Source organism: Pongo pygmaeus, chromosome 16 (genome assembly GCF_028885625.2).
Source record: "Pongo pygmaeus isolate AG05252 chromosome 16, NHGRI_mPonPyg2-v2.0_pri, whole genome shotgun sequence".
In the NCBI taxonomy this organism is placed as follows: domain Eukaryota; kingdom Metazoa; phylum Chordata; class Mammalia; order Primates; family Hominidae; genus Pongo; species Pongo pygmaeus.
In genome coordinates, this window is record NC_072389.2 from 33,623,004 (window position 1) to 33,636,587 (window position 13,584).

Here is a 13,584-nt window from a genome sequence, read left to right on the forward strand (position 1 = left end):
CTTCGGATCTTCCTTCTGCTCCTCTACAGCTGAGCCTTCCTGAGGAGGTAAAGGAGTGTCCCTGGTGCTTGGGCAAATGAAGTCGGTTCAGCCCATGCTGTCACCACGTGCAGGGCCCTCTCTCAGTGTGACTGGTGTGACAGGAGGAAGAAGGGCAGTGAGCCGTGGCCCAGCTATTGCAGGCGAGAGGGAAGCCAGCCGTGTGCCTTGGTACACGGTCACCACCAACCCTAACGCCACCTCACCATAAGCCAGCTGCCAGCTCCCGCCGGCCCATCCACGCCCTTGTCCACAGGTACCAGTGGCTCCCACAGGTTTCTCCTCCACATCAATGGAAACAGTCATTCAAACTGGAGCTGGAGGCCCCCAGCAGCTCTTGTTGTCTTGTTGTTGTCCACACATCACAACTCTCTTCTCTACTCAGGGACAGCCAGAGCAGCTTCCTGCAGTGCAAGCCCTGCCTGAGGCCATTCTGCCTTTCTCATCGGGTCTCAGCTCGTCCTGGCCACACCCGTCCAGGCCTTTCTGCAGGAAAGGAACTTTTGCCCAACCATCCATTTTGAAAGTGGAGACTCTATCTCCATTCTAATGCTCCTCTTCTTTTAGACTTTTAAACACTTTTTTTTTTTTTAATAGAGACAGAGTCTCGCTCTGTTGCCCAGGCTGGAGTGCAATGGTGCGATCTCGGCTCACTGCCCACCCCCCCACCACCTGGGGTTCAAGCGATTCTCTTGCCTCAGCCTCCCAAGTAGCTGGGACTACAGGCATGTGCCATCACATCTGGCTAATTTTTTTTTTTGTATTTTTAGTAGAGATGGGGTTTCACCATGTTGGCCAGGCTGTTCTTGAACTCCTGACCTCAGGTGATTCGGCCTCCCAGAGTGCTGGGATTACAAGCGTGAGCCACCGCGCCTGGCCTAAACACAATTTTATTGTGAAAACAAAACTGGAAACTGGAAGGTGTAATGATCTTCTATATACAGTCATCCCACAATATTTGTAGGGGATTGGCTCCAGGACCCCCAAAGATAACAAAATCTGAAAAGACTCAAATCCTTGATAAAATGGTATAGTATTTGCATGTAACCTCCACGCACCATCCTATATACTTTAAATCATCTCTAGTTTTCTTGTAATATCTAATACCATGTAAATGCTACGAAATAGTTGTTATGCTATATTGGTTTTTATTTGCATTATTTTTTATTATTGTATTTAAAAATTTTTTTTCCAGAGTATTTTCAATCTGCAGTTGGTTGAATGGGCAGATAGATGCAGAACCCATGGGTAATGAAGGCCAAATGTACTATCTTGATTCAATAATTGCTATGCTAACATTTTTCCACATTTGATTTAATTTCAACACACACACACTATAAATGTTTGTTGCTCTACCATTTGAGATTAAGTTGCAGACATTGTAGTAAGGTTGGCATTTCAGATTGGCAGAGGAAAGATGGGCTCTTTAGTGAATTATACTGGGACAGCTGTCCCGCCTCTTCAGGGAAAAATAAATTGCACCCCTATTGAACTATTTGACCAAAATTAATTCCGGATGGGACACAAATTTAAATCTGAAAAGTGAAATAATAAAAATGCTAGAGGAGAGTATAGGTGACTATTTTTATAATCCTGGAACAAGAAAAGCCTTTCTAAACACGCCACAAAAATCACAAGTCATGAAAAAAAACCATAAATATGACAATAAAAATAAATACATGTAGGCCAGGTGCAGTGGCTCACGCCTGTAATGTCAGCACCGTGGGTAAGCTGAGGCGAGCAGATCGCTTGATTCTAGAAGTTCGAGACCAGCCTGGGCAACATGGCAAGACCCCGTCTCTACAAAAAAATTTAAAAAAAAGTAGGCAAGGCATGCGCACCTGTAGTTCCATCTACTCAGGAGGCTGAGGTGGAAGGATCGCTTGAGCCAGGGAGGTGGACGCTGGAGTGACCCAAGATCATGCCACTGTACTCCAGCCTGGGTGACAGAGCAAGACTCTATTGCAAAAAATAAATACAGATATACACCCGTACATATATATAGGTACGTAAAGTGTAAACTGTGCCTCTTTACTGACTTTAAACAAAAAGCAACGCAGACTTTAAACAACAAGCAATAGTCATGTGTCACTTAACAACAGGGACACAGTCCAAGAAATGCGTTGTTAGGTGATTTCATTGTTATGAGAACATCATAGAGAGCACTTACACAAGCCTAGATGGTCCAGCCTCCAACACACCTAGGCTGTATGGTGTAGCCTGCGGCTCCTAGGCTACATACCTGTACAGCATGGCACTGTGCTGGATACGGTAGGCAGCTGTAACACAGCCATGAGTATTTGTGCATCTAAATGTATGTAAACATAGAAAACGTACAGTAAAAATGTGATACTATAATTTTATGGGACCACTGTTATATACGATCTGTTGTTGACCAAAATGTGGTTATGTGGTTCATGACTATACTTACGGATAGCACATCAAGTCAATGGGGAGAATATTTTGTCACGCATTAATAGTAAAAGTAGTTCTCTTAATATACAAAGAGCTCTTGCAGATCAGTTTTTAGAAGATGACAAATCTAAGGTCAGAGCTCAATAACTGACAGTTCCTGGAAGAACAATGGCCAATAAGCATAAAGACATACTCAACTTCACCACCACCAAAGAAATGTCTGGAAGACAGTGAGTCATCAGTTTCCCTCATGGATCGTCTCAGATTGGCCAAGACTAAAATGAGGGATAATCCCTGGGGCTGGGCAGGTGATGAGAAGCACATTCTCATCTGCCACTGGAAGAGAGTAAAGTGGTTCTGCCCTCTTACAGGACAATTGAGAAAAAAAAAATTGAAAATAAAACTTTGAAATCCTTTAGACTCAGCTCAGCAATCCTGCTGCTGAAGATTTATCTCACAGAAAAAAAAAAAAAATGCAAGCAAGTGTGTGAGTTGCAGCCTACAGGGATGTTTGCTGCAGCACTGGGGGGAAACCTGGAAATGGCGCCCTATTCACTGGACGCAGGTGGCAGGCAAGCTCTCACAGTGGGGCTTAGCCCCTGAGGGTTCTTGGCTTCACCCAGGAAAGAATGCAAGGGCCAGCTGGTGGCATTAGGCAGCCACTTTTCCTGAACTGGGCCAGGGCTGACTCCTCAGCAGTGCACCCAGAGTCAGCAGCATATAGGCTGAGGCAGCTGCACTCACAGCCACTTATACTGATTTCTAATGACATGCACATTAGGGGCAGGTTATTCGGAAATCTCTAGGAAAAAGGCAGCAACTTCAAGGTCTTTGCCAGGGCATTTGTAAACCGTCATGGTGCTGGTGGGAGTGTCTTGTGCTAATGGACAATGAGGGCAAGGAGAGGTTGCTTTCAGGGCCATGTGCTAGTTCCCACGGGTTTCCTCCTTCATCCCGTGGGGACCAGGGAATATATCCTGCAGGCCTCCGACCTCACACTAAGATGGGAATAACAGACAAAGGGTGGAAAACCCCAGCCTGGCCATGACGTGTGGTCACAAAGCACAAAGCAGAGGCACACAGTGACTCCTGCAGCTCAGCGCGGGACCTGGGGCTCAGAGATAGATCCTAGGGGCTGGGTCCCTGCTGTGCGTTCTGACTCCGTGGCACCCTCCCTCACTGTGACCTCGTATGGGCTGCTTTGCCTCTGTGTGTTCACATTCTCATCTTGATGAAAGGAGCACAAGTATCCAGCTTGTCATGGGCTGAAGTATATCCCCCAAATTCCTATGTTGAAGCCCCAATCCCTAACGGGATGGTACTGAAACCTGCCCCAGGATTAGACAGGATTTGTTAACCTGCAGAATTTCTTGAGCTCATTTTGCAGGACAGTGGAGAAGACAATTTGCTACAATCCCCTCTATTTGCAAATAAGTGGGCTGCCAGGAGGGACCAGTTGGAGCCAACATGGCTGACTAGAGTCTGCAGAGTGCACTGACTCTCCCACGAGCCACCTTTTGATGTCAGAGGGCCCAAAACCCCACTTCCAGGTCATGCTAATGCCAACATTGTTTTTAAACGTGCAACCCACGAAGCGGCAGGTAGGGCAACAGTGAGTGCCCGAGGGACTCAACAAAGCCCCTTCCTTCCAGCCAATCATCGTCCCGCCCCGAAACCCCACCCTCAAAATCTCCCTTACATCTATGGTGGCAAGGCCAGTGGGAAGACAGATAGGAACATTTCCTCCGGTCTCCATGTCAATCAACTGGCAATAAAGCCTTCCTATTGCAAAAACTTGGTGTTTTGGTGTTTGGCTTCCTTTCCTTGAGGTCAAGTGGACCCAGTTTGGTTGGGTGACAGGAGGAGCCCCCAGTCCCTGGGCCACGGACCAGTACCTGTCCATGGCCTGTTAGTAACTGGGCCGCACAGCAGGAGGGGAGCAGCAGGTGGACGGGTGAGCATGACCGCCTGAGCTCTGCCTCCTGTCAGATCAGCAGTGGCATTAGTTCTCATAGCAGCGCGAACTCTATTGTGAACTGCACATGTGAGGAATCTGGGTTGCACGCTCCTTATGAGACTCTAACTAATGCCTGATGATCTGAGGTGGAGCTGAGGCGGCAATGCTAGCACTTGGGAGTGGCTGCAAATACAGATGAACATTAGCAGAGAGGTTTGACAGTACAGAGCCCATCATAAATCAATTGCAGAGTCATATCAAAACCCTATGTGTGAGTGCCAAGTGACAATGAAGCTGCATGCAGTGGCAGGCTTTATCGAGGCAAGCGAGCTGATGGATTTCAGTTGTACAGCTGCATCTGGTGGCTTTCAGAGTATGTTTGCGACAACTTCAAATCTCCATACGTTCTGGATTACAGCCAAGGCAGAATCTCCTGTGATTGTTCCCAAAGCACTGAAAAGCCCACTTCCATCTCCAACATCCTGTCTTTGTGAAGCAGGGTTTTCTGCAATGACCTCGACCAAAACAAGATTACACAGCAGACTGGACATTAGCAACACACTTCAGGTGTCATCGTCTTCCATCACCACCAGATGGGACCGTCTAGTTGCAGGAAAACAAGCTCAGGGCTCCCACTGATTCTACATTATGGTGAGCTGTATAATTATTTCATTATACATTACAGTGTAATAATAATAAAGTGCACAATAAATGTAATGCGCTTGAATCATCCCAAAATCATCCCCGCAACCCAGTCCATGGAAAAATTGTCTTCCACAAAACCAGTTCCTGGTGCCAAAAAAGGTTGGGGACTGCTGAGTGATAGTACCAGGAGGCAGGGCCTTTGGGAAGTGATCAGGCTTCACTAGGCGATGAGGGTCTGGCCCATGATGGGACTGGCGCTCTTAGAGTGACAGCAGAGAGCTTGTTCTCTCCCTCTCCCTCCCTTTCCCCTCTCCCCTCCTCCTGGTCCCCACAGAGGGACTAACCATGTTCCCAACTACCCCCATGAAGAGCTTTTTCTTCAACAAAACCTGCCACTTTGAAGTTACCTCAAGAAATTCTCTCCGAAGCAACCCTGTCGTCCAGCTCTAGATTCCAGGCTTTGAGGAATCCAAAGATAGAAGAGGTCTCCCTTATTAAAAGAAAAGCCCCTGGTCCTGGTGCCTGATAGCCCAGCCTCTGATGAGACGAGATTCATCTTCACTTATCTGTCTGTAGTTGCTTAAATGACACTGATCCATATAAAGGGGCAATGTACAAACTCACCATTTTCAGGAGTAAGGAAAGTGTTTTCCTTCTCTTTGGGTTAAAAAACAAAACAAAACAGTAAATCCTGCACATCCACCCACCCCCCACCCCCCCAAAAAAACTATGAGTTCATTGTTGAGAGGGGAAAAATGTATTTGTTTATATTTAAAAATAATGTTTTGGATATTTAAAAACAATGTTTTGCTTTGTTTACCACATCGAGCCAGCACCCCAATGCACTGGCTAAAGCTGACTTTCTTTTAGTCTCAAAGGAGAAATTCCTATTCCTGATTTCCTTCTGAACAACAGAGTTTTAAAGTTTTTTTTCTTACACCACGATTGGGCTTGTAGATTTCTTTATCTGTGAAACGATTTTCATCCCAACCATTTGGACTACGGCCATAAGTGAAAGAAAAAAGCCTTGAGTTGAGAGGGAAACGTCACAGAGCTCACGACCGACTTCACAGTGGAACAGACACGATCACTGATGGTACCGCCCGTGGAAAAAAACTTCGTCCATTTCAGAAATCTTTTTCTTTTTTTTTGAGACGGAGTCTTGCTCTGTCGCCATGGCTGGAGTGCAGTGGTATGATCTTGGCTCACTGCAACCTCCGCCTCCTAGGTTCAAGCAATTCTCCTGCCTCAGCCTCCCAAGTAAGTTGGGATTATACGTGCCCGCCACCACTCCTGGCTGATTTTTGTATTTTTCGTAGAGACAGGGTTTCACCATTTTGGCCAGGCTGGTCTCCAACTCCTGACCTCAGGTGATCCGCCTGCCTCGGCATCCCAAAGTGCTGGGATTACAGGCATGAGCCAACATGCCCGGCCTCACTTTTCTCTTTTTAAGTGACCATTTCTCAGTTGACAATTTGGAGATTGAGAATGCAGGGACAGCACAGGTAATATCTGACAGCCTCAAGAGTGGCAGGAGGCCATGACAACCCCCTCACCCGGTGCCTGCACAGGGGCAGGGAAGTGTGAGCTACATGTAGAGGGAGGACCATAAAAACAGGCCCAAGAACAAAGGGCTCAGAGCTCTGCTGACCTTACAGGATTCCCGTTTCTGTGTTTCCTGTGCAATGCCCTTCACATGGCCTGCTTGAGACCTTCCATCAGCCCAGTCTGAGGTCCCTTAGGGGACGGTGTAGACCCCAGGAGGGAAGGGCTGGCTCTTCTCTAGGATGTCAGGAGGACCAGAGCTGCTGAGGCCCCACCTCATCTGAAAACAACACAGAGCAGGGCAGAGCCAAGCCAAGCTGAGAAAGGAAAGTGGAGTCCTAATCATACTATTTGAGGATGCCTGGATCCAGCTGCACCTGAAGCATTCCCCGGGTGTGCCAGTTATGCAGGACAGTCCTTTCCTCTTCTGGGGCCTAGATTTCTATCACTGAGCTCCAAGCAAGCAGACATAAAACCCAAAGGCTGCCCAGCATCCTGGGCTTGGAAATCAATTCTGCCTCCAGTCTCTGTCTTGCGGGTTCCAATGTGAAGATGTGTTTACATGTGTTTACATGATAAGCTTTCGTTTTCCTGCTCCCTGAGGTTAGGTAAGAGCACAGATACTCAAACACCTGCACATGTATTTGCTCCCAAGCCACACTGGAGATTTCATTGTAAGCTTGACGTGTTTATTATATGACAGCAATTGCCACCTCCACCCCCCAGGCCACAAAGGCTGGCCTGGCAGGGAGCCCTGAGCTCTGGGACTGCCGCCCCATGCGGACCCTCCCTTCCTGTCACTGCCAGCCACTGTCTTCCTCCCCCCGAAGGCCTCCTCAGCTCCCGGATGCTCCCGTCACTGTGTGTTTGGCAGTCCCAGGTCTCACTCTGCAGCAGGCGTCACCTTCCCTGCTGCCACCATCTCCTCCCTGCTCCTCACCCTGGGACCTCGCCCTTCACCTTCTGACTCCTGGTGGGTTTGACCTTGTGTGGCAGGGCAGGGAGTGAGGGGAGCTGCAGGAGGCCGAGAGCAGGAGAGCAAGGTGACTATCCCGATGCCACCCCCGGCTCCCTCCACACGGGGTCCCTGACATGAGGTCCTCAGCTCCGTGTTTTTGCTACAGGGACCCTGGCCGACACGCCTGTTGGTCAGGCATCCCCCTGGCCTGCAGCCATGGCTCCACCACCAGCCCGCCTCCCCACCAGAGCAGGCCTCCTGTCAATGGAACCTGTTATTTTCCCTGGGTTCTCTCTTCCTCCCATCTGAGCCACCACCATACCAGCCCCTGCGAGGTGATGCCTCTGGTCTTCCCAGAAGCAGTCTCCTCTCCCTGGATGCTCTTCCCTCTTACCTGGGGACCACTTTCTCACTCAATTCTCCCTTCCTCCACAAAGCCCTCCAGGACTGCTGCCAGGGGCTGACCCCCTGTGGACTTGCCCCCACCCCTTCATGTACACCCAAGACACCTCCATCCTCTATGTTTCCCAGCCACCAGCATCCCCTGCCTGACCTGCACACAGACGGTGCCCAAGCAATGCTCAAGTCAACGGACTCATCTGTTTGCTAAGGCCAAAACTGTAAAGAAAAGCAGTTGGGTTGGTTTTAGAAATGATTATTCTAAGATTAAAGTGCCAAATCAACACATTACCTATGAAGGAGAAGAAATGTTCACATATCAAAACTCATTAGCTCTGATAGGAAAAGAAGACATGGCCACTAGCAGTTTTAAAATAAGTATCTCTGAAATGCCACACAGCTTCCTCCTTTCCCTCTGAATCACCATTCGTTCATTCTTCCTGGCTGCCTTGGGTTGAGTGCTGAGGAGGTCTAGCAACATCAGAGCGGCAGGAGCTGCTGTCCATTAGCAGCATTTGGCACGCTGGAGGGAGCTGCAATTAGATTGAGCTATCAGAGGGGGTTTCCATAAATCTCCCGGCATTCTGCTTAATGATTCTCAGCTATCCTTTCTTCCCTTTGCAGGCAAGAGCTGGGAGGCATTTTGTGGACCAAAAGCACTTTGTTCTGCAGAGCACTTTCAGCCTGTGTGGGAGGATGCCCTGGCACATGGGGAGGGGCCATGGGTGTGTGTTCATTGTGCACTTTCTCCTGCAGACCTCTAAGAGTCCCGAGCCTCCCCCGCCAGTTTCCATTTGCAGAGACCCCATTCACACGTAGCTATTTTATACATGCTCCTTGATAATCAAACCAGAACTGCTTGGACATCTGCATGGCTATTTTGGGGCTTCTAGGAGACTGAGGAAAACAACCTTATTTTCAACAGTCCACAAAGATGTGACATCATTCTGAACAGTAAGGCTGGCTGGGCTCGGTGACTCATGTCTGTAATCCCAACACTTATGGGAGGCCAACGCTGGAGGAACACTTGAGCCCAGGAGTTTGAGACTAGCCTGGCCTACACAGTGAGACCCCTGTCGCTAAAAAAAAAAAAAAAAAAAATTTTTTCTTTTTCTTTTTTTTTTTTTGAGACGCAGTTTCGCTCTTGTTGCCCAGGCTGGAGTGCAATGGCGCGATCTCGGCTCACTTGCAACCTCCGCCTCCTGAGTTCAAGCAATTCTTCTGCCTCAGCCTCCTGAGTAGCTAGGATTAACAGGCATGCACCACCACGCCCGGCTAATTTTGTATTTTTAGTAGAGAGGGGGTTTCTTCACGTTGGTCAGGCTGGTCTCCCAACTCCCGACCTCAGGTGATCCGCCGGCCTGGGCCTCCCAAAATGCTGGGATTACAGGCGTGAGCCACCGCACCCAGCCAGTGAAAATTGTTTTTAATCATAAAAAGAGTAAGGCTTTCCAGGAAGCCAAGCAAGTGTGGTGATTGCTCTGTGAACCGCGAGAGACCAATTCCGCAGCATTTACAAAACCCCCGCTGGGACTCAGCACAGTGCCCTTCCTCCAAACCTCAACTCCCGCAGGGGCAGAAGCAAGGCACCTGTGAGGCGCATCACTTTGGACACACCACTGTGGTTTGTTTGCTTTGGTTTGACCCCAGGTGGGAAAATCCCGGCCTGGTTCTCCTCCTCTCCCTCCCTCTCCTCCTCAGCTCTCCTCAGGACTCCCCTCCTCTCAGCTCTTACCTGGAAACTGCTCGGGACAAAGCCGCGTCCCCGCTGCGCGTGCAGCCTCCCAAGGCCCTCCCCGCCGGCCTCCCTGCCTCCCCCTGCAACCCTCTCTCCACGCGGGCAGCCTCGGCGCTCACGCACCCTGCAAACCCCTATCCCTCCGGGCCGGAACACCCCAGCTCTACGGCTGAGGGTGCAGGGGCGCCGAGGGCTGGGCGCCCGGGAGTTCCACAGCTCCCTGCACTTGATCTTCTGCAGTGGTTCCAGAAGTAAACCGCCGCCTCCTTCATTTTTGCTTTGTTACGGGGTCTGGGCTCTGTCGCCCAGGCTGGAGTGCAGTGGCGCGATCTCGGCTTACTGCAGCCTCGACCGTCCCGGGCGCAGGTGATCTTCCCACCTCAGCCTCCCCGAAGTGCTGGGACCACAGGCGCGCGCCACTACGCCAGGCTAATTTTTAAATTTATTGTAGAGATGGTGTGCGGTGGGGGAGGGGGCGTCTTACTATGTTGCGAAGGCGGGTCTCGAACTCCTGGGCTCCAGCGATCCTCCCGCCTCGGCCTCCCTAAGTGCCAGCCGCCTCCCTATTTGCTGTCTGTCTGGGGCTTTGCCCTCTGGCGGGCTCCGTAGCAGTGACCGGCCCCTCGCTGCGGGTGGACCTGTTCGTGCGAGTCGCGCGGGCTCGCGGCGGCCAGGAGCCTGTGGGACGCTGCGCGGGGGCTCCCATCCCGCGGTCCCAGGACCCCCGGCAGCAGCTGCCACTCTCAGGGCGGAAAGTGCCTGGGTGGCCAGCGCAGGGACCTGGGGAGAGAGCCACCCCGGGGAGGACGGCACTGCAGAGGCGGCCAGGAGGCACGGGCGGCTGGGCGACCCGGGCAGGCGCTGCGGGATGCCGAGGGCGGGGGCGGGGGCGGCGCGCTGGAGACCCCGCGGCCAACCAAGGGGTGAGCAAGGAAGGAGGGGAGGGAGCGGCCGAGGGGCCCAAAGCTGCTGCAGAAGGTCGGGGAAGCGAAGGGCAGCCGCGCCCAGGCCCCGGCGGGGGAGGGGAGTTTCCGAGTCCCGGGATGCAGAGAGGGGAAGCCAGAGGGGCGGAGGCTGGCGGAGAGGCGGATCCCACGGGAAGAGGCGGGGAGCGTGGGGGACTGGGGGCGAGGAGGCAGCGGGACTGGGCGGAGCAGGGGCGCCACAGGTGCGGGGCGCTAGTGCGAGAGGCGGGGGCAGCGGGGAAGGAAGGGAGGCCGGCAGGGGGAAGCCCGCCCCTTCCTCCGCGCCCCCTCCTCCCTCTCCTCCATCCCCCTTTTCCCCCCTTCCCTCCTCCACACCCCCTCCTTCCCTCCGCGCCCCCTCCCTCCATGCCTCCCTTTCCCTAGGGAAAAGTGCCCCTTCTTTTACTCTCTCTTCCATCCCTCGATATTCTTAATCCCTCAGGCGGCTGGTCTCACAGGAATTTAAAGAAATAAAAAATCTGATTAAAAGTGTGCTCAAGCCGGGCGCGGTGGCTCACGCCTGTAATCCCGGCACTTTGGGAGGCCGAGGCGGGCGGATCACGAGGTCAGGGGTTCGAGAACATCCTGGCCAACATGGTGAAACCCCATCTGAACTAAAAATACAAAAATTAGCTGGGCATGGTGGCGGGAGCCTGTAGTCCCAGCTACTCGGGAGGCTGAGGCAGGAGAATCGCTTGAGCCCGGGAGGCAGATTTGCAGTGAGCTGAGATTGCGCCACTGCACTCCAGCCTGGGCGACAGAATGAGACTCTGTCTGAAAACAAAAACAGAAAAAACAACTCTTCCCATCAGGCAGCGGGACAGGGTGGAGCGTTTGCTGCTTCTGGCTGGGGTAGCCAGGAGTTGATACAGGCTTCCTGGCCCCCGAGGCACAGACCTTGACCGTTGGCAAAGCACCCCCCCCCATCCTCTGCAGGCTGGAGAAGGGCTGAGTCCCACACACCCTGGGAGGCAGGAAGTATCCCAGGACACATTTCCTCAGTCACCCTCCTGCCTGACCCACTAGAGAAATGGGGAAGGGGGGCCACACGCTCTGGTTTCTCCAGATTTCCTGAATTGCCCTGAACACACACACAGCAACAGGACGGGTACTCAAAGGCTACCACATCCCAAACTCAACCTTCAGAGAAATGGTAGATCTTACCAAAGCAATGTCCATGATATGCCTTTGCAAAACTGTAACAGACAACTATGACAGTGAAAGAGATCTGACCTAACTGACTCCATCTTTCTTCCAACCCCCAAGCTGTCCTTGTTCTTTCCTGGGCATGAACTAACTTTGGGAGGAACTTGGTTTATTGTTCTGCTTTGAAACAAAGACAATAACAGCCCTTTCCCAAAACAAACTCCCTTCCTGACTGGGGACTACACTGCCTTTGCAGGACTAACAAATTAGCTACAAGATTAGAAATTAGGGTTTAGGAGTGATGCAGCTGGAGACTGCAAGATTCTGAGCCATTCCAAATTGCTCCTGAGAATAAACTCACTATGGTAAGGCCTAAGATCAGTGCTTGAGATAATTTGTAGACCCTGCACATGATGATCAATGATCAGCTGGCAACACATGGGGTCTTGTGGCCTCTACCCAGAAACTGACTCAGCAAAAGAGGACAGCTTCGACTTTCCGTGATTTTGTCAGAGGTGTTTGAACCACAGCGACTCCATCTTGAATAGGGGCTGGGTAAAATAAGGCTGAGACCTACTGGGCTGCATCCCCAGGAGGTTAGGCATTCTTAGTCACAGGATGAGGTAGGAGGTCAGTACAAGATACAGGTCATAAAGACCTTGCTGATAAAACAGGATGTGGTAAAGAAGCCGGCCAAAACCCACCAAAACCAAGATGGCGACGTCTTTTAATAATTAGAGTATAATGAGCTGTGGTCGTCCTCACTGCTTATTATACGCTAATTATAATGTTTAGCATGCTAAAAGACACTCTTACCAGCACCATTACGGTTCACAAATGCCATGGCAACGTCCAGAAGTTACCCCATATGGTCTAAAAGAGGGAGTAAACTTCAGTTCCTGGAATTGCCTGCCCCTTTCCTGGAAAACTCGTGTATAATCTACCCCTTGTTTAGCATATAATCAAGAAATAACTAAGTATACTTCCTCGAGCAGCTCATGCCACTGCCCTGCCTATGGAGTCTCCAACTTTATGGACTCGCCCTGAATTCTTTCTTGCGTGAGATCCAAGAACCCTCTCTTGGTGTCTGGATTGGGACCCCTTTCCAGTAATAATTTTATCTTCTACCCAACCAATCAGCATTCCCCATTTTCCAACCCCCACAACCCACCGAATTATCCTTAAAAACCCAGATCCCCAAGTTTTCAGGGAGACTGGTTTGAGTAGTAATAAAACTCCAGTCTCCTGTGCAGCCGGCTCTGAGTGAATTAAACTCTCAGCTGCAATTCCTGTCTTGATAAATCGGCTCTGTCTAGGCAGTGGGTATGGGGAGCCCATTGGGCGATTACACATGGACCGTGTGTGGTGACTCCATGTTCAAGCAGCCAGAAACTCCCTGGTTGAGCCACCTGGATAACTGAAATTTCCCATACTTGATTTGACTTTTAGAACAACAACAACAAAAAAAAAATAAAGAATGCAACAGTGTTTTTCTTTATTTTTCACCTGGAAATCATTTTTAACCTTTGAAGGTAGTCAAGGACCCATTTGAAAATCGGACAACTGATTTCCTCAGAAAAGCAGACCTTAAAAATAAAAATTGTACATGCCATTTTGGGATCCATAGGCCCTTGGATAAGAATCCCTGTAGTAAACTGGGCGCAGTGGCTCATGCCTGTAATCCCAGCACTTTGGGAGGCCAAGGCCGGTGAATCATTTGAGGCCAGTAGTTTGAGATCAGCCTGGCCAACATGGCAAAACCTCGTCTCTACTAAAA

General features: G+C 50.7%; 1 protein-coding gene across 1 annotated transcript; it reads right to left on the reverse strand.

Annotated features, from left to right (window-relative positions):
- Positions 1-6,506: 6,506 nt before the first annotated feature.
- Positions 6,507-12,651, reverse strand: LOC129014584 (uncharacterized). The gene is made up of 3 exons (XM_063652343.1): positions 12,624-12,651; positions 10,181-10,874; positions 6,507-8,491 (listed from the first exon to the last, which is right to left on the reverse strand). Exons 1-3 carry the CDS (start codon positions 12,649-12,651, stop codon positions 8,464-8,466), a joined length of 750 nt encoding a protein of 249 aa, XP_063508413.1. The 3' UTR covers positions 6,507-8,463.
- Between the last annotated feature and the right edge of the window lie 933 nt (positions 12,652-13,584).

Excerpts from the sequence above, each read along its gene's own strand:
- LOC129014584 (XM_063652343.1), bottom strand. The coding sequence starts at position 12,651 with ATGGCATTTGTGAACCGTAATGGTGCTG. Across the intron at positions 10,875-12,623 it reads TGTGAACCGTAATGGTGCTG|CGCCCCGCACCTGTGGCGCC; the intron begins GTAAGAGTGTCT and ends CTCTCGCACTAG. Across the intron at positions 8,492-10,180 it reads AGACCCGCCTTCGCAACATA|CTCCCTCCAGCGTGCCAAAT; the intron begins GTAAGACGCCCC and ends ATCTAATTGCAG.